At 49.0% G+C, this 24,765-nt stretch overlaps 1 protein-coding gene across 6 annotated transcripts in view; it reads right to left on the bottom strand.

Moving 5' to 3' along the window:
* The window catches only part of CUX2 (cut like homeobox 2), a 261,759-nt gene that overhangs the window by 11,097 nt on the left and 225,897 nt on the right, over positions 1-24,765 (bottom strand). For all 6 annotated transcript variants that reach the window (XM_077159854.1, XM_077159855.1, XM_077159856.1 and 3 more), the window contains 8 exons: positions 24,428-24,619; positions 24,276-24,334; positions 23,771-23,819; positions 23,579-23,678; positions 22,023-22,682; positions 21,213-21,314; positions 15,173-15,957; positions 14,278-14,437 (listed from right to left, as the gene is read on the bottom strand). In XM_077159854.1, the coding sequence (XP_077015969.1) occupies positions 14,278-14,437; positions 15,173-15,957; positions 21,213-21,314; positions 22,023-22,682; positions 23,579-23,678; positions 23,771-23,819; positions 24,276-24,334; positions 24,428-24,619 (2,107 nt within the window). The remainder of the gene's footprint in view (positions 1-14,277; positions 14,438-15,172; positions 15,958-21,212; positions 21,315-22,022; positions 22,683-23,578; positions 23,679-23,770; positions 23,820-24,275; positions 24,335-24,427; positions 24,620-24,765) is intronic.

The raw sequence follows: 24,765 nt of genomic DNA, 5'->3' as shown, positions 1-24,765 counted from the left end.
CTATATACTACAAGTTTAGCCATGGGAGATTGCTAAATGAAAGATGGTGAATCCAAGCAGTAATTTAAAATGATGCCAAATACAAAATTTATATTTTGACTAGTGCATTTCCTACTATAATTTATATGGACAGTTTAATTGAACACCATAAGTACATGGAACCTTGAATAGGGCATGTGATATTGTAGGTTTGACCAGAGTGATGCCCCAATAAATTTCAGAGTGATTTGAACAGTGAATAAAAAGGCTTTGCAAAGTCCCCTTGGGATAATGGTGAGAAAGCGATAAAATTCAACTGCCCCATTTGGATAATTCCTGATATTCTCACAAGCAGTGGGGACAACCAAATCAATAGGCTGAGCCCTCAATCTTGGGGTTTGTTCATATGAAACTTATCCCCAAAAAGGATAGGCTAAGACTGCTTAAAATTAGGCCTAAGAGTCACCCCCAGAGAACCTCGTTTGTTGCTCAGATGTGGCCTCTCTCTCTCAGCCAACACAACAAACAAACTCACCACCCTCCCCCTGTCTACGTGGGACATGACTCCCAGGGGTGTGGACCTTCCTGGCAATGTGGGACAGAAATCCTAGAATGAGCTGAGACTCAGCATCAAGGGATTGAGAAAACCTTCTCGATTGAAAGGGGGAAGAGAGAAATGAGACAAAATAAAGTGTCAGTGGCTGAGAGATTTCAAATAAGAGTCGAGAGGTTATCCTGGAGGTTATTCTTACACATTTTATAGATATCCCTTTTTAAGTTTAAGGTGTATTAGAGAGCTAGAAGGAAGTGCCTGAAAATGCAGAGCTGTGTTCCAGTAGCCATGTTTCTTGAAGATGATTGTATAATGATACAGCTTTCACAATGTGACTGTGTGATTGTGAAAACCTTGTGTCTGATGCTCCTTTTATCTACAATTCGACAAATGAGTAAAAAATATGGATTAAAAATAAATAAAAAATGGGGGAATAAATGTTAAAAAAAATAGCCTCTACGACAAACCCTTAAAAATATACATCCCCCTGAGGGAGGGGCCAAGATGGCGGCTTAACAATGTGTGCATTTTAGTTCGTCCTCCAGAACAACTACTAAATAACCAGACACAGTCCAGAACAGCTCCTGGAGCCACGTCAGTGACCGGACACACAGTGTACCCCAGTCTGGACCAGCTGGACCGGCTGCGAACCCCCCCCCGAGAACCGGCTGTGAGCCCCCCCAGAACCGTGAGTTCCCCAAGGTGTGGCGGCCGGCACCCCTCCCCCACTGGCTGCTTCCCAAAGGGGAAAGGAAAGAGACTTTACCAGCAGCAGGGGCTGAGCCCAACCAAACACCAATCGTGGCATTAATTAACAAATTCTAACTACTAAAAATAGGCCTCAGCTCAGGTGAACATGGTCAAAGCGGAGGTCGCTCATTGGGCTAATGGAAAAAGAAAAAAAGAAAAGAAACAGAGGTTTTTGTGGCTGTGTTTCTACAGAGCCTTGACTGCCTCTGGATACAGCGGCAGGACTTCTCAGGCTGCAACTGCCCCAAGCATAGGCAGAAACAAGCTCATTTGAGGGCTTGTCTGGAGCCTGTGCCTTCCCCAGGGGAGGGATGAAGCCCAACTCAGGTGGAATCCCTCCCTCAAGGAATTCTGACACCAGAGCTTGGTAATTTGAAGCCATTAAAACCAGCCTACAACCTCTCTTCTGTCTCCACCCCCCACCCCCCCAGCAGGGAGAGTCCTCCAAAGTTAAAGGTACCGCATCATCTTACGCTGGTGGGACCCACAGGCAGACAAGCACCACCTACTGGACAGGATAAGAAAAACAGAGTCCAGAGACTTCACAGGAAAGTCTTTCAAACTGCTGGGTCTCACCCTCAGGGAAAACCAACACAGGTGACTCTTTCCTCCCGATAGGAGGCCAGTTTGGTCTGGGAAAATCTGGCTGGGGTCTATAATACCTAAGCAGACACTCCTAAGGGAGGGGCGGGGGAAGGCACCATACAAGCAGGGCAAGAAACAAGAAAACAAGAACCGAAAAATTCTCCTCTGTTAAACAAAACCTAAGCTAGAGGTCCAGAAAAAGCTGAACTGAATGTCAAAGAACAGATAGACAACAAATTCATCCAGCAAGAAAAACCTAGGTAAAAGAAGTGCAAGCAATCTCCAGAATAAACTGGTTAAGGTAATTAAATGCCTAGATGCCAGCAAAAAATAACAAATCACACCAGGAAAAACAACAATTCAAATGAGATACAGGAGCTGAAACAATTAATTCAGAATATACAAACAGACATGGAAAACCTCATCAAAAACCAAATCAATGAATTGAGGGAGGATATGAAGAAGGCAAGGAATGAACAAAAAGAAGAAATGGAAAATCTGAAAAAACAAATCACAGAACTTATGGGAATGAAAGGCACAGTAAAGAGATGAAAAAAACAATGGAAACCTACAATGGTAGATTTTGAGAGGCAGAGGATAGGATTAGTGAACTGGAAGAAGGAACACCTGAAATCCGACAAGAAACAGAAACTATAGGGGAAAAAATGGAAAAATATGAGCAGGGACTCAGGGAATTGAATGACAATATGAAGCACATGAATATATGTGTTGTGGGTGTCCCAGAAGGAGAAGAGAAGGGAAAAGGAGGAGAAAAACTAATGGATGAAATTATCACTGAAAATTTCCCAACTCTTATGAAAGACTTAAAATTACAGATCCAAGAAGTGCAGCATACCCCAAAGAGAATAGATCCAAATAGCCGTACTCCAAGACACTTACTAATCAGAATGTCAGACGTCAAAGAGAAAGAGAGGATCTTGAAAGCAGCAAGAGAAAAGCAATCCATCACATACACAGGAAGCCTAATAAGACTATGTATGTGTAGATCTCTCAGCAGAAACCACTGAGGCAAGAAGACAGCGGGATGATATATTTAAATTATTAAAAGAGAAAAACTGCCAACCAAGAATTCTATATCCAGCAAAATTGTCCTTCAAAAATGAGGGAGAAATTAAAACATTTTCAGACAAAAAATCACTGAGAGAATTTGTGACCAAGAGACCAGCTCTGCAAGAAATACTAAAGGGAGCACTAGAGACAGATACGAAAAGGTGTGGAGAAGAGTGTAGAAAGGAAGACTAAGAGTAAAGGTAAAAAGAAGGAAAACTAGATCTATAAAATCCAAAAGGCAAAATGGTAGAAGAAAGTACTACCCATACAGTAATAACACTAAATATTAATGGATTGAACTCCCCAATCAAAATACATAAACTGGCAGAATGTATTGAAAAACAGGACCCATCTATATGCTGTTAACAGGAAACACATCTTAGACCCAAAGGTAAACATAGGTTGAAAGTGAAAGGTTGGGAAAAGATATTTCATGCAAATAAAAACCAGAAAAGAGCAGGAGTAGCTATACTAATATCTAACAAATTAGACTTCAAATGTAAAACAGTTAAAAGAGACAAAGAAGGATACTATGTACTAATAAAAGGAACAATTCAGCATGAAGACGTAACAATCATAAATATTTATGCACCACACCAGAATGCTCCAAAACATGTGGCAAACACTGAAAACACTGAAAAGAGAAATAGACACATCTACCATAATAGTTGGATACTTCAATTCCCCACTCTCAGAACATCTAGACAGAGGACATGTACACATGGACAGAACATCTAGACAGAGGATCAATAAAGAAGCAGAGAATTTGAATATTACAATAAATGAGCTAGACTTAACAGACATTTATAGGACATTACACCCCACAACAGCATGATACACCTTTTTCTCAAGTGCTCATGGATCATTCTCAAATAGACCATATGCTGGGTCACAAAGCAAATTTCAATAAATTTTAGAAGATTTAAATCATACAAAACACTTTCTCAGATCATAAAGGAATGAAGTTGGAAATCAATCATAGGCAGAGCACCAGAAAATTCACAAATATGTGGAGGCTCAACAACACACTCTTAAACAACCAGTGGGTCAAGGAAGAAATTACAAGAGAAATTAGTAAATATGTCGAGGCAAATGAAAATGAAAACACAACATATCAAAACTTATGGGATGCAGCAAAGGCAGTGCTAAGAGGGAAATATATTGCCCTAAATGCCTATATCAAAAAAGAAGGAAGGGCAAAAATTCAGGAATTAACTGTCCACTTGGAAGAACTAGAGAAAGAATAGCAAACTAATCCCAAAGCAAGCAAAAGGAAAGAAATAACAAAGATTAGAGCAGAAATAAATAAAATTGAGAACATGAAAACAATTGAGAAAATCAATAAAACCAGAAACTGGTTCTATGAGAAAATCAATAAGATTGATGGACCCTTAGCAAGATTGACAAAAAGAAGAAGAGAGAGGATGCAAATAAAGAAGATAAGAAATGGAAGAGGAGACATAACCACTGACCCCACAGAAATAAAGGAAGTAATAACAGGATACCATGAACAACTTTACGCTAATAAATACAACAATGTAGATGAAATGGACAACTTCCTAGAAAGGCGTGAACAACCAACTTTGACTCGAGAAGAAATAGACGACCTCAAGAAACCAATCACAAGTAAAGAAATTGAATCAGTCAAGAAAAAGCTTCCCAGAAAGAAAAGTCCAGGACCAGACGGCTTCCCATGTGAATTCTACCAAACATTCCAGAAAGAATTAGTACCAACCCTGCTCAAACTCTTCCAAAAAATTGAAGAGGAGGGAAAGCTACCTAATTCATTCTACAAAACCAACATCACCCTCATACCACAGCCAGACAAAGATATTACAAAAAAAGAAAACACAGACCAATCTCTCTAATGAATATAGATGCAAAAATCCTCAACAAAATTCTAGCAAATCGAATCCAGCAACACATTAAAAGAATTATACATCATGACCAAGTAGGATTCATCCCAGGTATGCAAGGATGGTTCAACATAAGAAAATCAATTAATGTAATACACCATATCAACAAATCAAAGCAGAAAAACCGCATGAGCATCTCAATTGATGCAGAAAAGGCATTTGACAAAATTCAACATCCTTTCCTGTTGAAAACACTTCAAAGGATAGGAATACAAGGGAACTTCCTTCTATTGATAATGTTAATGATAATGATAAAGGAAATATATGAAAAACTCACAAGCTGATATCATCCTCAATGGGGAAAAACTGAAAACTTTCCCCCTAAGATCAGGAACAAGACAAGGATGTCCACTATCACCACTATTATTCAACATTGTGTTGGAAGTTCTAGCCAAAGCAATTAGACAAGAAAAAGAAATACAAGGCATCAAAATTGGAACGGAAGAAGTAAAACTATCACTGTTTGCAGACGATATGATACAATACATCGAAAACCCTGAAAAATCCACAACAAAACTACTAGAGCTAATAAATGAGTACAGCAAAGTAGCAGGTTACAAGATCAACATTCAAAAATCTGTAGCATTTCTATACACTAGCAATGAACAAGCTGAGGGGGAAATCAAGAAACGAATTCCATTTACAATTGCAGCGAAAAGAATAAAATATTTAGGAATAAATTTAACTAAAGAGGCAAAAGACCTATACAAAGAAAACTACAGGAAATTGTTAAAAGAAATCACAGAAGACCTAAATAGATGGAAGGGCATACCGTGTTCATGGATTGGAAGACTAAATATAGTTGAGATGTCAATTCTACCTAAATTGATTTACAGATTCAATGCAATACCAATCAAAGTCCCCAAAACTTACTTTTCAGAAATGGAAAAACCAATAACCAAATTTATCCGGAAGGGCAGGGTGCCCCGAATTGCTAAAAGTATCCTGAGGAAAAAAAATGAAGCCGGAGGTCTCATGCTGCCTAACTTTAAGGCATATTATGAAGCTACAGTGGTCAAAACAGCATGGTACTGGCATGAAGATAAATATATTGACCAATGGAATTGAATAGAGTGTTCAGATACAGACCCTCTCATCTATGGACAATTGATCTTTGATAAGGCAGTCAAGCCAACTCACCTGGGACAGAACAGTCTCTTCAATAAATGGTGCCTAGAGAACTGGATATCCATATGCAAAAGAATGAAAGAGGACCCATATCTCACACCCTATACAAAAGTTAACTCAAAATGGATCAAAGACCTAAACATTAGGTCTAAGACCATAAAACAGTTAGAGGAAAATGTAGGGAAATATCTCATAGATCTTATACTTGGAGGCAGTTTCCTAGACCTTACACCCAAAGCAAGAGCACTGAAGAAAGAAAGAAATAAATGTGTACTCCTCAAAATTAAAAACTTTTGTGCATCAAAGAACTTCATCAAGAAAGTAAAAAGACAGCCTACAATATTTGGAAACGACATATCAGATAAAGGTCTAGTATCCAGAATTTATAAAGAGATTGTTCAACTCAACAACAAAAAGACAGCCAATCCAATTACAAAATAGGAAATAGATTTGAACAGACACTTCTCAGAAGAGGAAATACAAATGGCCAAAAGGCACATGAAGAGATGTTCAACTTCCCTGGCCATTACAGAAATGTAAATCAAAACCACAATGAGATATCATCTCACACCCACCAGGATGGCCATTATCAACAAAACAGAAAATGACAAGTGCTGGAGAGGATGTGGAGAAAGAGGCACACTTATTCACTGTTGGTGGGAATGTCAAATGGTGCAACCACTGTGGAAGGCATTTGGCAGTTCCTCAAAAAGCTGAATATAGAATTGCCATATGACCCTGCAATACCATTGCCAAGTATCTACTCAAAGAACATAAGGGCAAAGACACAAACGGACATTTGCACACCAATGTTTATAGCAGCATTATTTACAATTGCAAAGAGATGGAAACAGCCAAAATGTCCATCAACAGACGAGTGGCTAAACAAACTGTAGTATATACATATGATGGAATATTATGCAGCTTTAAGACAAGAATAAAGTTATGAGGTATGTAACAACATGGATGGACCTTGAGGACATTATGCTGAGTGAGATTAGCCAAAAACAAAAGGACAAATACTGTATGGTCTCACTGATATGAATTGACATTAGTGAATAAACTTGGAATATTTCCTTGGTAACAGAGACCATCAGGAGATAGAAATAGGGTAAGATATTGGAGCTGAAGGGATACAAATTGTGCAACAGGACTGAATATAAAAACTCAGAAATGGACAGTACAATACTACCCTAACTGTAATACAATTATGTTAAAACACTGAATGAAGTTGCATGTAAGAATGATAGAGGCAGGAGGGCTGGGGGCATAAATGAAATCAGAAAGAAAGATAGACAATAAAGATTGAGATGGTATAATCTACTAATGCCTAGAGTGTATAATAATGGTGACTAAATGTACAAATTTTAAAAATGTTTGTGCATGAGGAAGAACAAAGGAATGTCATTACTGCAGGGTGCTGAAAATAGATGGTAATTAATATTTTAAAATTTCACCTTATCTGTGAGACTAAAGCAAAAAATGTTTATTTGGTACAAAATTTATATTTTGACTAGTGCATTTCCTAATATAACTTATGCAGATAGCTTGACTGAACAACATAAGTACTTGGAATCTTGGGTAGGACATGAGATTTTGTTGGTTTGTCCAGAGTGATGCCCCGATGAATCCTGGAGTGGTTCGATCATTGAGTGGAAAAGTATTTGCAAAGTCCCCTTCGGGGAATGGTGAGAACGCGGAGAAATTCACCTTCCCCAAGTTGAATTCCTGATAATCTCACAAGCAGTGTGGACAACCAAAGCTTTAGGCTGAGCCCCCAGTCTTGGGGTTTGTTCATATGAAACTTAACCCCACAAAGGATAGGTCAAGTCTACTTAAAATTAGGCCTAAGAGTCACCCCCAAGAGAACCTCTTTTGTTGCTCAGATGTGGCCTCTCTCTCCAGCCAACATAACAAGCAAACTCAACACCCTCCCACTGTCTACGTGGGACATGACTCCCAGGGGTGTGGACCTTCCTGGCAATGTGGGACAGAAATCCTGGAATGAGCTGAGATTTAGCATCAAGGGATTGAGAAAACTTTCTCGACCAAAAGGGGGAAGAGGGAAATGAAACAAAGAGTCAATGGCTGAGAGATTCCAAACAGAGTCGAGAGGTTGTCCTGGAGGTTATTCTTATGTATTAAGTAGATATCACCTTGTTGTTCAAGATGTAATGGAGAGGCTGGAAGGAACTGCCTGAAAATGTAGAGCTGTGTTCCAGTAGCCATGTTTCTTAATGATGATTGAATAATGATAGAGCTTTCACAATGTGACTGTGTGATTGTGAAAACCTTGTGTCTGATGCTCCTTTTATCTAACATGTCAACAGACGAGTAGAACATATGGAATAAAAATAAATAATAGGGGGAACAAATGTTAAAATAAATTTAGTTTGAAATGCTAGTGATAAATGAAAGCGAGGGGTAAGGGATATGGTATGTATAATCTTTTTTTTTTCTGTTATCGTTTTATTTCTTTTTCTGAATTGATGCAAATGTCCTAAGAAATGATGAATATGCAACTATGTGATGATATTGTGAATTACTGATTATATATGTAGAATGGAATGATATGTTAATATTTTTGTTTTTTGTTAAATTTTTAATAAATAAATTAATTAATAAAATATATGCCCCCTCAATGACCAAAAGGGGAAAAGAAATATAACAAAATATGGTGTCAAAGAGCTAAGAGATTTCAAATAGAGTGGAGAGGCTATTCCAGAGGTTACCCTTATACAAATTTCAGGGTGATATGGCTAATCACCATGGTATGTCAAGCCCCAGCAGAATTTCTGTAAAGCTAAAGTATACCCAGGCTCTATCTGAGACTCTATAAAAGTTTCACTTACTAAGTTTCTTTTCCAGAAACCTAAAACTTCCAGAAACTTTCTAGGTCAGATAAGCCTTGAAACCCAGAGTTACCAGTCTCTCCAAGAGCATCAACCACTTATATCCCCTACCCCATAATGTCGACACCCCTTTTCAATACGAAGAAGTTGGAACAGTCATCGCCGAAATATCCCTAAAGATTGGGAGAAGGATCAAAGGAGGAGGCGTTGCAACAGAGAAGATAGGATTTAATAAATGAGTAAGACTACTGAATCATTATATTGATATTTCTTTTTAGTGTCCCAGTATCTTAGAGCAACAAGAAGGAAATACCTGAAATTATAGAAATGTAACGCCTACCATATTGTGAAATTTGTTCTATAACTACTTGTTAAAATGTACTTTGAAATTTCCTGCTTTTTGCATATGTTATATTTCACAATAAAAAAATGTTTAAAAAAAACAATAAAATGATGCCATAAAAAGATGTCCACAGTACATTAGCACATTAAAAAAGCTAGCTTGTCAACCATACTTCTCATTTACCCAAAGACATTTTATAGAACTGTATATTAGAAAAACGGTTTGCAAGACATCTGGGGCTTGCGAGCCTGAGCGCAATGGCTTTGTCCAGCCTCCGTCCTGGCATCTGTTCAATGGGGCCAGAACTTGCACCTCCTGTTCGGGGGCCTCAGGAGGACTTCACATCAGGTAAGTAAGGTTGAGCTCCCACACCCTGAGGGGTCAGACATCCCAGCGTGGGCTGAACCTTCTGACTATCCACGGAGGACAGGGGATGTGCCCAGGGAGGCCCCCCTTCGGGGTGGGGGTGGAGGGTCTAGGAATCCCAACACTGGTCCAGAGGGTACCTTCCAACACAGTAAAAAAAGGCGCTTCTTCCTCAAGGCACTTGGCTGCCACCTGCTGGAAATCTGTTATAATAAACCTGAAAATGGATGATAACTGGGAAGTGAAGGGAGTCCCAGAACCGTGTGTGGTGGCTTTGCTTTCAGCAATGATATCCTGAGCCTCTCCCTGTGGAAGGCAGGTTGGGTCATTCTGATCAGACTGTCCCCAGGCTCTAGTATCTTCAGTGGCTCCCCAGTGCTTCCAGAACAAGTCTACCTCCTTGCTCTGTATTCTCTTTCCCTAACCACGTCACAAACCTGAGGTTATTTGCAGCCCACAGCTGACATCCCAGGTTCTTCCACGCAACCTATGTCTTAACTCAGCCTGGTCTTGCTACCTCAGAAACCTTCCCCCTATCCTTGAACTCCTATGCATCCTTCACGACCCAACCCCAATTCCCCTTCCCTGAGGTGCGTACCTTTGGGGTCTAATAGTACCTAGACTGCACACGGTCACGCTTCATTATAATTTCTTGCTTGGGTCAGGAGTCCCCCTTCCCAGATGACGACAATGATGGTGATGATAATTAATAAAGCATCCTTTTATCATTCAGCACAATGCTATGTGCTTTATGCCTTTGACCTCAAGTGACCCTCACAGCCACTTCTAGGAGGCAGGTACTACGTCATCTCACTTTATAGATGAGGAAGCTGGGGCTCAGAGAGGTTAGGTGATGTGACCAGAGACACAGAGTGACAGGTGGCAAAGCCAGGACTCAAACTCAGGTCCATTTGCACCCAGCAGAGTTGTGTTCCACTGAGTATGAGCAGGGACCACGTTGGTCATGGTGAGTCCCCGGTGCCCGGGGAGGCAGGAACGGCTGGGCAGAAATCTGCCTAGTAAATACATGGGCCTCTGATTACCCATGAAAGGTTCTGAGTAGCAGCCCTGTGTGGGGTCTATGGAGTCTCCTGTCCTCCCCACACTCTCTGTCCCCAAGTCCAACCGGTCCTGGCCACCAGGGGTCATCCATCCACCTGAGGCTTGAGCTGACATGGCCGTATCCTGCCCCTCACTGTCCCCAGCAGAGACGCAAGGCTGGTGGGGAAGGGCCAGCCCAGGAAATCGAGAGGCTGTTTCCTGTTTCCACCTCTCGCAGGCAGCCGGAGAAGGGCTGGGGCTCCCCTGGAGGGGAGACGTGGCTTCGAGGATCTCCCAGTCCACGTATCCACTTTTTGGAAAATCATCCTGTCCCCACATCCCTACTGGAAAGGGCCGGGTCTTCAGGCAGAGAGGGAGTGGCTGAAGGAGATGGAGATAAACCTAGAAGATTCTGGAAGAACCAGCCAGCTGCCCCCCCACCTCCGCCCCCCAGACGGAGCACCAGCCTTTTCTGACCTTGAGAGTGGCCTCTGACATGTTACTTGAAAGATCCGGGGCCCCACAGTATCGGGAGGGACATCCTCACTACAGGGCTGGGAGGTGGGAGGCAGCGGGCAGAGGAGGGTGACAGGGAGGTGGTGTCTCACGCATGGAGGGGGCTTGGGACGGGGTGTGGGTGGGGGGCAGGGGCCCCCTCCTGGGTCTGTGCAGGCTTTAGCACCGAGAGCCCCGCACCCTGGGGACCCTCCGCCCCGGGCCACCTGGAACAGGCATCACATCAGAGAGCGTGAGGAAGAGACAAGGGACCCTGAGGGAGGGTGAGGACCAAGGCAGAAAGAGACTGGAGAGAGGCAGAGACACCCGGGGCGGGGGGGAAGACTGAGGTGGGACAAAGACACCGAGTTAGAGAGCCGGGATGGGGCGGGGTGGGGGTGGGGGACAGGCTTCTGAGGGGAGAACTCAGAGCAGCCTCACAGAAGTGCCTGGAATACTGACGCCAACCCTGGTGGGCATCACTGGCGAGGCTGGCTAACTAACCCGGGGTCTGGGGCAGGCAGCTGATGGGAGAGGGGTGCCGCTTAAAGCCCCCCTTGGCCTCCAGCTCACACCCCTGACTGCCAGGACGGCAGGGGCTCTGGGGAGATGGGGGGCTGGAAAGGTTTTGTCTCACCGCACCCCCCCCCCCCCCATCAGCCAAGGTTCTGTGGGACCTCGTGGGCAGAAGGTCTGCTGTCTTGCCGTCAGGCTCCACAGGACTTGGACAAGTGGCAGCTGTGGGGGCGTTGGCTGGGCTGCCCTCCCTGCCCCCCAGCGAGTGGCTGCAGCTCCCCATCTCTGCTACTTCTGGGCCCTAGTTCCACGGACCCAGGGCTCTGGCATCCTGTTCTGCAGGTGAGCAGGGGACAAGGGGACTTATCGTCCGCCATCCCCTCCATTCACACCTCTTCCCAAGCCAGACGTGCCCCTGCCCCTGGGCCTTTGCTCGTATTGTCCTTGCCACCTGAACGCCATCCTTCGCCCTCTCTGCTTAGCTCTATTCTATTTGTGGCCAAATCCTTCCACAAAAAAGAAGCTAAAAATCAAAACAATTAGTCATTAGGGAAACGCAAATCAAAACCACGAGATATCGCCTTACAACCACGAGGATGGCTATAATTAAAAACGTGGAAAGTACCAAGAGTGGGAGAGGATGTGGAGAAATAGGGACCCTTGTACATTGGTGGGAATGTAAAATTGTGCGGCTGCTGGGGAAAACAGTTTGGCTGTTCCTCAAAAAGTTAAACATAGAATTACCATACGACCCAGTAATTCCACTCCGAGGGATATGCCCAAAGAACTACAGACAAAACCTCGTGCACAAATGTTCCTAGCAGCACTGTCCACACAACCACAAGGTGGAAACAACCTAATGTCCATCAACGGGTGAATGGAAAGGCAAAATGGGACATACGCATACAACGGAGTATAATTAGCCTTAAAAAAGAAAGATGTTCTGATCCACACTATAACACATGAACCTAGAAAACATGTTAAGTGAAAGAGGCCAGATACAAAAGGTCCCGTGTTCTATGATTCCATTTTTATGAGAAGTCCAGAACAGGCAAATCTATAGAGACAGAAAGCAGATGGGTTGCCAGGGGCTGGGGGAGGGAGGAAAGGGGTACAACTGCTTGATGGGTATGAGATGTCCTTTGGAGTGGTGAAAATGTCCCGGAACCAGAGAGAGGTGACGGCTGACAATGCTGTGAATGCACTAACGGACACTGAATGGAACACTTTAAAATAGCTAATTGCACATTATGTGACTTGACCACAATAAAAAAATTAATAAACCCAAACATGAAAAAATCAAAACAAAGAACAGAAGCATGTAAATGAAGGTGCCGAGCACAATGGCTAACTAGCTCCCATACAGGCTCTGCCACTAATGGGCCTGGTGACTTTGGGCTGTACTCTGACCTCAGTCTCCTCATCTGTAAGATGGGAATGACGTCAGCCCTTTCCATGGGGACTGACACAGGATGAGGGAACAAACTGCTCCAAAGTGGTCAGCGTGTGCCCTGATCTGGTCTCGCAATGGCCTTGGGGGAGCAGATTTTTTTTCAGTTAAAATTTTTAATTACAAAATATCTCAAAGATACCGAAACACACAGAAAAGAATCTATTAGACCCTCCTAGATGTTAACACTTTGCCCTATTTGCTTCAAATTTCCTTTTTTGTGTGTGTGTTTTAAAAAAAACAAAAACAAACAGCCGTGGCCCTTCCCTCCCAGTCTCTTCCTAGCTCCTGCTTCTACTGAGTGTAACCCCTGGGCCCCAGGCTGGAGGGCAGTGGCTCCTTCTCACATTTTAACACAGGAGCTGGCAGTGTGGGGGTAGGGGTGACTTCAAATGCAATCACACAGAACTTAGGCTTTTGTCACTTGACATGACAAGTTGCTGGTACATATTTTTTTTGCTCTATGTCCATCTGCCCCATTTATCTGAAGCTGAGGGCGGGGGGTCTCGTTTACAGACCATCCCCACTCGACAGATGGGTGAGCCGAGACTGAGCTCGGGTCCTCCTGGACTCGCCTGCACCTTCCCCCTCAAAGCAGTTCTTGGGGCTCAGCGGGCAGGTCTGCTGTCCTGTCCCTGTAGCATGTGGCCTCATCCCAGTGTGGGGATAGAAACGCCAGGGGACAGGGTGACTCACCAGGACCCTGGGAGACCTGCCCACCGTTCATGGCAGGAGGGGCTCAGGCTCCTGGGCCCTCCTCCCTGACTGCCCCAGCTCTGGGACTTTGGGCAGCCCTTAGCCTACTTCCTCATTGGGGCGAAGTTTAGACTCTGCCCTGTCAATATTAATGAATGTGCAACTGCTGCCAAAAGCCCTGTGCTAAGAAGGATTCTGAGGCTGGCTGCCAGCTCCTGGGGCGCTGTGCATGTGTCTAAGACCTTCAGTCAATTAGGGATTCCGGACCTACCCGAGATGGGAGTATTTTCTTCACCTGCTTTGGACCCTCTGGCGCCACCTAGAGGCGTGAAAGGGGATTGACGCAGCCAGGTGTGAGCTGTTCAAGAACCCCTCAAGGAAGGAGGAAAAGGGGAGCAGGGAGAGCAGGGGGGGCAGCCAACCTGTCTTCAGGGTGGAGAGGGGTAGACGCAGGCAGGAGGGGTCCCACTTCCACATGACACAGACTGGATGAGTGGGGCCGCTTGGCAGTTTGGGGGGCTCTGGCCTGTACTCACCCTGGGAGGCGCTGGGCTGCTGGCTGACGGCCTGGCCGAGCTGGTCTGAGAGCCACAGCTGCATGCGGATGAAGGGCTCACGCCCCTTCTGTGTCAGCTTGCTCCAGGGCTTCGGCCGGGACAGCATGTCGCTGACACTGCCCTGCGACAGGCCCAGCACCTGGGGATGGGTGGGGCAGGTGGGGTAGGTCAGTGGGACCCCCTGCCCCCACCCAGAGGGGCTGCTGTGCCCTCCAGTTCTGAGAGAAGTGAATGACGCCTTCATTTGTTCTTCATTTCCCAAAGGCCTGCTGGGTGCTTGTGCCTGCAAGTGTCCTTCCTGAGGATGTCCCTACGTATAAAAATCCTTGGCCTTTAAGACTCATCAAGTGCTACCTCTTCCAGGAAGCCTTCCAAAGCCTCCCACTTAAGTCATTTGCCCCTCCTCTGAGCTCTCCTGACCTTTTGCCTATTCCTCTGCTCAGGGACAAGGTGATATTTAAAAAGTCTTAAATATCCAACCAAGCAGGATGGGGCAGACCCCTCTCCCTCTGCTGGGCTAAGACTTAACTCTTTGATGGCTGGATGCTGGGAGGTATGGAGGATACTGGGAAAGGGAGGTAAGTGGCTATTTACTAACCAGGACAAAAGTGTTTCATTATTTTCACAACTGCAGCACCGTGTGCCAGCTTTACCTTGGCCCTCTCCATCCAAGTAGAGCTGGGTACAGGAAACAGAGCTTGGGATTTCAGAGTCATGAAGATCTGGGTTCGAATCCTGCCTCTATCCTGCCTCGGTCACATACACTTCTTTCCACCCCTCCCCCCCCAGGCTGGGCTCTGCCCGGCACCACCTTCTCCAGGGTCCCGTGGGCCTCTGGGCCACCTGGGGTGCCTCCCTCTCCCACAGCCTTCACCTTCTCCCCGAAGATCCTCTGGCAGATCCCGTTCTTGGCCAGCTTCTCCTTGACCTGGCGTGTCAGCTCCAGCGTGTCGACCTCACGGTACATGTACAGCTCGTACTGCTCGGGGGTCAGGGGCGGCACGGTGGGCTTCAGGGTGCGGGGCACGTAGGCAGGGTAGTAGGCCAGCCGCCCACCGCTGCCCGTCTCGGCGCCGCCGCCCTCAGCCTTCAGTTCGCCCATCCTGGGGGGCTCGTCCTCACCCCCGGCCGCCTCATCCTCGGGGGCCGCAGAGGCCTCGTCCCCGCGGGGCCAGGCGCGTCCGTTGGGCTGGCCGGAGTAGCTGGAGGAGGAGGAGGACAGCGAGGGGGACACAGAGGCGTAGGGGCGGCTGAGCAGGCTGCGGTCCGAGGCCCAGTGGTGGTCGAAGTAGCCGGCGTCGCCGATCTCGGACTTCACCTTCCGGATGATGCTTTGCACAAAGGCGGCGGGGGACAGGACCGTGAGGGACGTCTGCGTGGCGCTGCTGCTGGTGGCACCGCCGCCGCCGCCCTCCTCCTGCTTGACGTAGGCCGGGGCCCCGTTCTGGCTCACGGTGGTGCCCAGCGAGGGCCGCTCCGGGGGTGAGGGCGGCACCGAGCGTCCCCGGGGGGCCACCTCCATCTCCAGCAGGGCCTGCTGCTGTGCCTGCATCTCGCGGCGCGCTTGTTCCAGGATGTTCTTAATGGCATCTTCTGAGGTGCTGGTGGAGGCTGTGCCGTTGGCGACGCTCAGAGAGGCTGCTGAGCTCTTGGGCTCACCTGTCGGGGGGGGGACACGGGGCGGCCGGAGGCCCATTGTCGGGACAGAGCTCCAGGTGCAGAGATGTTCACAGCACTGGCATTTATACCCAAGCGCCCAACACTAGAAGCAACCCCTGTGTCCAACAAGTGGGGACAGGTAAGAGTAAGGTTTAGTTCAACTATATGGTGGAACATCAAAGAGCCACCAACAATCAGGTTGACAGAGATATTTTAGTAACTGTGGAGAAAGTGCTCACGGAGAATGTAACAGAAAAAAAGACGTTTTTTGCATGTACTATGAACAAACTATGCAAATATTCACAGACGAGGGAAACACCACAGTACCTAAAAGCTGCACCTAAAAGATGTCCTTCACTTATTCTGAAAGAAAAATAGTGGCATCAACTCAAATACCCATCGACAAAAGAATGTATAAGAAGCAGTGGCACAGTCATGCAATGAAATACTATTCAGCAGGGAAAAGGATGCCACCAGGCAAAACTACACGTGAATCTTGAAAACATCACATTGAAAGGCAAAAGCCTTTAACATATATTCTACAAAACTCAAAAACAGGCAAAATAAACAATATGTCATTCAGTGAAAAAATGATATTTAAAAGAGGCAAATGTAGTCTGATGAGAGAACAAAATCTAGGACGGAAGAGATCTCTTGAAGAGGAGGTAGGGGTGGGAAGGGGGAGAAAGCACTGAAAGATTAAGTGGTTGGCAATTTTCTAGACTTTGTGTTGGGCAGTGGGTTCTCAGAGATTCATTATTTTATTTGAATGGATGAACAGAAGTTGGTATATGAAGCAAACAAGAGAGCATATCATAACTTAGGATTGCCTGACCTGGCCTGGAGAAGCAATGATTAATGAATTAACTAAAAGGTGTTTCCCTCTGCCCTTTGAGTGGCTTCCCTTATGCTAGGGTTTCTCCATCCCTGGACCAGGCAAGACTGAGATAACCCTTTCTCCATGTTCTGTTTGTGTAGTCTCCATTCCAGCAGATCCTCATGGCCCCACTAAAAATAATTCTTATTGTTTTACCAATAAAAAAAAGTATAATAATGGAATATTATTCAGCCATAAAAAGGAATGGTGTTCTGACACATACTATAATGCGGATGAGCCTTGAAAATACTATAAGTCAGAGAAGTCAGACACAAAAGCTACTTAAATTATTTGGCTCCATTTATATGAAATGTTCAGAACAGGCAATCTAGAGAGACAGAAAGTAGATTAGTGGCTGCCAGCATTGGGGGTGGGTGGGGTATGGAGAAAGGGATAGGAGCTTCCACTAACGGGTACAGGATCTCTTTTTGGGGTGATCAAAATCTCTTGGAACCAGACAGAAGTAGGTGGTGCTTGCACAACATAATGGACATTCTAAATGTTACTGAATTGTACACTTAAAAATAGATAATTTTATGTTATGTGAATTTTGCTTCAATTGAAAAAAAAGGTGACACATGGCTACTGTGGAGAGCTAGGAAAATAAAGAAAATTAAGATGCGAATAAAAATACTCCCTAATCCTTCTCTCAGAAGCAACCATGTGAAATATTCTTACGTATTTCCTTCTGGTCTGTTTTTTAAAGTATATGTGCAGTATCATCTCATTTGATATGCGGAGTGTAGCCTGCTTTGTCCCCACTTAGTATCAACATGGACATTTGTTCTTATCATTAGAAGCTCTTCCATCTTTAATGGACGCACACTCCCTTTTTTTTTTTTACATGGGCAGGCACCAGGAAATGAACCTGGGTCCTCGGGCATGGCAGGCAAGCACTCTTACCTGCTGAGCCACCGTGGCCAGCCCTGCACACTCCTTTTAATGGAGAGTCTCTGCTTTGACACCCAAACCCCCACTGCTGGACACTTAGGTTGTTTCCAGTTTGCTACTATTGTAAACAAGAATAAAAGAACAGCCTATGTTTAGATCTACGTATCCATTCTAGATATTCTCTGATACCCAGAAATGGAATTCCCAAGCCAGTGGTCAGCCACATTTATCTCCTCCCCAGCACTGCTACTGTGCCCCCTGTTTAGTGCTTGCTTTTGCCAGGGGTGTGTGGGGACAACTTTGGTGCTTCCGGGGGGATAATTCTGGTACTTCTCTTGCATGCATGAACCCTTCAGAGACCCTGCAGGTAAACCCCCTGCCTGGCATGCATGGGGCACATGCTCTCCCCTGCTGCCTGTTTCCGACCCCTAGGAGGAGAGTCATGGCCTTCGGGAGGCCTGGGCTGTGTGTAAGTGAGCACGGATCTTCCCCTCTCTGGCCTCGGTTGTGCTGCCTGCCTGGTGAGGGTAGACTAGATGGTTCTCATGGTTCTTCTCACCGTAATATGCCTCACAGGCTGTATGTAGGCTGAGTCCTGCACTCAGTAGGTGCTTAATATTTACTGAACGAATAGATTTCTCCTACAGCAGCTGACCAAGAATAAAGAAATTAGTCTGAACATAGTAGGAGCTCAGTGGATTATATCGGGAGGGGTGGTGTAGGCTCCTGGCAGGTTAAGCCGCCCTCTGCCCTCCACCCCTCTAGTGGCCAGACACAGGAGGTGAGGGCCCCCGAAAGTAGTGTCCCCAGGAAAGCTCTGGGGAAATCTGGGCAGCGAGCAAAGGCAGCTTGGGAATTGGGAATGCTGGCCCTGACCAGCCACCAGGGGGCAGCAGACACTGCAAAATGCAGTGGGAGGGGGAAACCTAGACCCGGTGACACCCCTGGGCTGGATGTGGGGTGTGACGGCCCCAGACGAGTCATTTGTAACATGGCAAAGTAAAAGAGTGATACTAAGTATAACGTAACAGAAGTACACAGGAGTGACCACAGGGTGATGGCTTGGTGGGCCTCATCTCATTTGAGCCTCACATAACCCTAGAGAGTAGTTTTAATATTGTCTCCTTTTTAAAGATGAGACGATAGAGCCACAGAGAGGCTAAGCAACTTGCCCAAGGTCACACAGCTAATAAACAGCAGAGTCAGAATTTCTAGCCAGGCTAGTCTGGCTGCATTGCAACCAGTGTTTGGGTAATTATGGGGGAGCCAAGGAGGGATAGCATCTGGTTCATCTGGGTGGGGGGCTTCCTAGAGGAGGTGGCATTTGAGTTGAGTTGTCAAGTGTGAGCAGGAATTGGCCAGGGGAATGGCATTGGGGAAGGATAGCATTGGGGTGCAGGGAACAGTCTGACTACAGACACAGAGGTTGGTGGGACTCTAAACACTTTGCAGATGAGGCATGGAAGGGTTGGGGGGACGGAGCTGAAGACTTAGGGTCTGTAGGCCTTGGCGAGGACTTGGGATTTAACCCTGAAGTTAACAGCAAGCCACAGAAGGGCTCACTGCAGCAAAAGGACCATGTGTGTGTTCTAGAAAGATCCCTCTGATTTATTGGTGAAGAATGGGCTGGAATGTCACTGACCAGGCCAGTGAGGAGGCTATTGCAAGCGTCCTAGCAAGTGATGTCAAGAGCTCAGGAGGAGTGAAGAGGCTGGACCAGCTTGAAAAAACAAACACTGGAGGGTAAGTGGTCCTAGGGTGGGGAGCCTAGGCTAGTTCCCCCACGTACTCTGGGTTCTGGCCTGAGTGACAGGGTGGATGGTGGCAGCTCCACGTGTTACGAGGTTCCCAGAGCCGGAGTGGGCGGGTGTGGGGCAGGACGCTGAGGAGCTGCATCCTGGACAGGCTGAGCGGGAGAGGCTGAGAGGCACCTGGCGGCCAGACCCAGCGGCTCCGGAACTCTCCAGAGGGGGCTGGCGTGGAAAGGGAGAGCCGTGGGAGTGCTCGGTTATTGCAACTTCCAGGATAGAATCAGAAAGGCCAGAAAGAGGGCTGGGGTAGAGCCCTGGGGGAGCCCCAACATTTGGGGGGCTGATGGAGAAAGGGCACTGAGGTAGGCAGAAATGCCCCCCACCTCAAACACGTCCACATCCTCACCCCAGCACCTGTGCTTATGCTGCACAGGTTCACAAAGGCAAAGGGTGGGAACAGCCCAAATGTCCTTCAGTGGACGACTGGGCAAACAAAACGTGGGACAGCCATAAAAAGGAATGTTAGTCGGATGTAAAAATGCAGTTCTGACTCCAGCTATACCATGGAGAGATCTAAACCTTATGTGAAATGAAAGAAGCTGGACACAGAAGGCTGCATGTTGTGTGATTCCATTTAAATGAAAAACCCGGAACAGGCAAATTCAGAGAAAGAAAGTAAATTAGTGGTAGCCAGGGGCTGGGGGAGGAGGGAGTGGGCAGTGGGTGTTCAATAGGTATGGGGTTTCCTTTTGGGATGGTGAAACGTTCTGGAACTAGACAGAAGTGATGGCTGCACACCTTTGTGCATGTACTAAATGCCACTGAACTGTGCATAAAAAATGGTTACGATGGTGAGTTTTACGTTCTGTGAATTTTACCCCAATGAAAAAGGAATTTCACCTCAATGAAACTGGGTTATTGTGGAATGAAAGGGTCCTTACAAGAGGGAGGCAGGAGTCAAAGAAGATGTGATGAGGGAAACAGTGAGGGAAGCAGGTGAGGGAGAGGGAGAGAGAGAGATGCTACGGTGCTGCCTGAAGACCGAGGGAGGGGCCACAAGACAAGGAATGCAGGCAGATTCTAGGAACTGGCAAAGGCCGGGGAATGGATTCTCCCCTACAGCCTCCAAAAGGGGGGTGCAGCCCAGCTCACACCTTGATTTTAGCCCAGTGAGACCCATGTGGACTCCTACCTCCAGGAGTGTGCGATGATAAACACGTGCCGTGTTCACTAGTTTGCGGTCATTTGTAAACAGCAGCCACAAGAGATAAATACAGGCCCTTGCTAGGAAAGTTTGGAGAGGTGGGAGGCAAAGCAGGTGAGAGAGCGTCTCCCCGGGAACACGCAGGAGGGACAGACGGACAGGCAAGGGCGGGAGGCTCAGGCACCTGCGTGTTTCACCAGTTCCCAGGTGACTATTCTGCCTCCCAGATACTGAAGGCACCCTGACCTTCAGAGAGGCAACCGTTCTGTAATTGTGTCATTTAATCTGCCGCGACTGAGGAACTGAAGTCTAAGTTTTATGGAGTTTTAATGAACTTGGCCGTCTGCGGCCTCACGTGGCTCCCCACTCCCAGAGTGGGTAACCCGGCCCAGCACCTTCCGACTGGATCCAGCCTGGATGTGGGCGCGGGAGGCGGAGAGGTTCGCACCTGCCTGACATCCCCCCCAGCAGGTGGGTGGAGGCAGGGGCATCTGACTTCTGCTCAAGTGCAGCCCCAGGCTGAGTCACTCACCCCCCTTCTGGGATTCGATTTCCTTCTTGGCCTGCTCCAAGATGCTCTTGATGGCGTCGTCAGAGCCCGTCTCGGGCGTGCGGATTCTCGGGGTGATACTACCTAGGGGAGGAAGGGAGGCATCTGTCGTGGGGACCCACGGGGGTTGATCCCTGGAGGTGGGCAGGGCGGGGGGGAGGCTCCCAGGTCCAGGGTGTGATGGAGTGTGGCGTGGCCGTGGTGTTGTCTCTGTGACGAGGTGTGGACCCAGAGCAATTCTGGCTCAAGTGAATTATCGCTGATAATAACAATATTGACAAAAGCCACAGGTAACAGCTCTGGAGGGGTGACCGTGTGCAGGGGCTGCGCTGCGCGGTTTGTTCTCATTCAATCCTCATGAGCATCCTCAGGGACCGGCAGATGGGGAACGCTGAGGTCACCCACCGGATGAAGGGCAGGGCTGGCGGGGTTTGAGCCCAGGTGTGCATGAGGTCAAAGTGGGGGTGGACCCCTCAGCCGCTGATTAGCCTTAAAACTGAGTCCTCCAGGGCGGGCAGCTCCCCAGGTTGCTCACAGCTGGGTCAGCTGAGGCTCGAGGGGGCAGTCCTGGAGCCCAGCCCCTTCCCAGCATCATCAGTGACTTGAGCGGTCCCCTAGGGGTGGGGGGATTAGGTGAGCTGCAGAGGGGAGCACAGGGGGCACTGCGAGGCCAAGTCCTTCACCCCGGGTTGCAGCAGAGCCCCCCGCCTCCTTGCCACGTGTGGCCGGGCCTTGGGCATGCAGGTGGCCTGAGCCCTTGGGGCCCCAGGGACGGCCTGGACGGGCGCTCACCTCGCTGCCGCACCTGGATCGTCCGCAGGGCCAGCACGTTCTGCTCATCCGACAGGAACTGCTTCATCTTGATGAAGGGCTCCTTGCCCTTGACCGTGAGCTTGCGCCAGGGCTTGGGCCGGGCCAGGATCTCGCTGACCGAGCCCTGCGACAGCCCCAGCACGTAGTGGCCGAACACGCGCTGCCCGATGTTGTGCTTGAGCAGCTGCTCCTTCACCTGGAAGGCGATCTCGGCCGTGTCCAGCTGCTCCTCCTCTGCCCCTGCTGTGGCTGCCGCCGCCAGGCCCCCGCCCCCTCCCTCCGCCGGCTCAAGGGCCCCGGGGGGCTCCGGGGCTGGGGTGGCCGGGGCCGTGGGTGGCTTGGCGCCGTAGAAAGCTGGGGGGAACAGCAGCAGGCCCCCCGTCTCGCCCTTGAAGGCGGCCGGGGGTATCAGGTGCTTGGACAGCAGCGCGTCCCCCACCAGCCTCTCGCCTGCACCCAGGCTGGGGAAGGGGGACAGCGAGAATGTCCGCGGGCCGTCGGGGCCCAGCAGGGGCTGCCCGGGGCTGGGGGACAGCGGGTCCTCGGGCCCCGGTGGTGGTGGGAGCTGCTGAGGGGAGGGGTAGGACTGCTCGGTGCCCAGAGAGTCCTTGATGGAATCATCCTCCGAAGGGTCCTCCTCTAGAACAGCCGGGGGCAGGGAGAGATGGGGCCGGGAGAGATGGGACCCGGGAGAGATGGGGCCGGGAGAGATGGGGCAGGGAGAGATGGAGCAGGGAGAGACGGGGCAGGGAGAGATGGAGCAGGGAGAGACGGGGCAGGGAGAGACGGGCCCGGGACAGAGAAAGGACACAAGGAGGGGGGAGAGGGAAGAGAAAGAGGGGGGAGGGCGGAGAGAGAGAGAGAGGTTCCTTAGGTGTCCAGCAGAAGTCAGAAGGGTCCGATGCCACTGTTGGCTGTTTCTGCCCACCCCCTACTCTGCATTCCGAAATCAACTCAAGGCTCACTTCAAGTGCTGCCTCCGGGGAGCCCCCCTTCGTTAAGGATAATGAAACAGCCCTAAGTGCCATTGTGTGAACACAATGGGGAGCAGGGGCACCGGGTAGGTGGTCACAGTGTTGGGACAGCCCCTTCCTGAGCGCTCAGGATGCATCTGGCTGGGACATTCACAATCCCCACCCCCGCCCCCCGGGGCAGGTCTCCTCACTGCACCTGTGTTACTGGTGAGGACACAGGCAGCACAGGGAGGCTGGCCCAGGGCCACTGCTACAAGCCACAGAGTCACCCATGGAGACAAAGCTGGCCATACTGCCCCAGTGAAGGCAAGGTGGGGAGCTGAATGCCATCTACAGGCCATGGGACCCCTCTTCAGTAAAGTCCCCAAGTTCAGGCTGTTGTGCAGGGCCACTGCCTGCTGGATCGGCCTCGGATATTCCCAGCTCAGTGCCAGCCAGGCAGCTGGTACTCATTTCTGGTGTGTCCCTTTCTCTGTCACTCTCCAGCCCGCGGAAAGGAATACCAGGGACCCTAGGGCAGCCCCCCACTCCCTACCCCCTGGGGGCAGCCTCCCCCCTTACCTGGGCTGGCCAGGAGCACCGGCTTCTCTAGCAGGAATTTCTGCACTGGGAAAAAGGCTTCTTTTGCCAGAAGCAGCGAGTCATCAGGCTTGGCCAGGCCCTGGGGACACAGGCAGCCAGGCTGGGAAGGCTCCCAGGGAGGAGGCTCCCTGGGGCTGGCCGCCCCGCAGGAACAGGGGCAGGGGTGCTCACCTGGGGGAGGCTGCAGGTGCTGGAGGCCAGCTTCATTGCTTTCAGGATGCTGCAGGGAGGGCAGAGAGATCAGCTGGGCTCCCCGGGGCTGGGGAAGGGCCCCGCGAGGGGTGTCTGTACCTGCTCACCCTCCCTGCTTGGGAACCCCTGCACCCCAACCCCGGGGCCGTGATGTCTGTGGACCTGAATGCACCACGAGCCTTAGGCAACGAGAGTGCTAACAGAGCCAGGGCGGCCCTTGGGAGGAGGCTGGGTCCACCCAGCCCCATACCATCTGGACTTAGCTCATCTGGCTAACTCATGGGACCCCCAGTCACAGCACCCACGGATCAGCAAGGCAGCCTACACACCCAAGGTACCAGCAGGGAGCAACAGGAGGGCCACAGGACGGCACCCAGTGGCGTGGGGACGGGATGACTTGAGCCGAGGGCCCCTCCGGGCTCCCCAGGTGCCCCCAACCAAAGAAGAGGGCTGGGAGTCAGGTGGGGGGGCCTCCCCGCAGTACCTCAACTCTGTTTTGATTTCTTCATAGTCAGACTGGGCCTGGAGCTTCTCCTCCAACTTCTAGAAGAGCAAACAAAGATGGTGAGGCCAGTCCATGTGGCTGGGAGTCCGGCGGGGGCCGTCCTTCTGCCCACCGGGGCCTCCGGGACTGACCTCGATGGCCTCGGACTTGGCCGTGAGCTGCCGCTCCAGGTCTGCGATCTGGTTGGCGGACGACTCCTCCAGCTCCTGCAAGGAGTTCTGCAGGTGCTGTACGTCTCTCAGGAGCCGCAGGATCTCCCTGTCCTTGGAGGCCAGGGCGGCCTCCAGCCGCGGGCCCGAGCACAGCGCGAAGTTCACCTTATCCTGGGGGCAGAGGGGCGCTTTGAGGGGCCTCCCTGTCGCTGGATCCCAAGCACAACGGGGAGCCCAAACGTGGGCCAGCTCCCAGTGCCCGCTCCCAGTACCAGGCCCAGGCTCCTGACCGGCTTGTGGCCATCCCAGTCCCACCC

This window comes from Tamandua tetradactyla, chromosome 5, assembly GCF_023851605.1.
Source record: "Tamandua tetradactyla isolate mTamTet1 chromosome 5, mTamTet1.pri, whole genome shotgun sequence".
Classification (NCBI taxonomy): Eukaryota; Metazoa; Chordata; class Mammalia; order Pilosa; family Myrmecophagidae; genus Tamandua; species Tamandua tetradactyla.
This window is presented reverse-complemented; position numbering and strand designations above follow the sequence as displayed.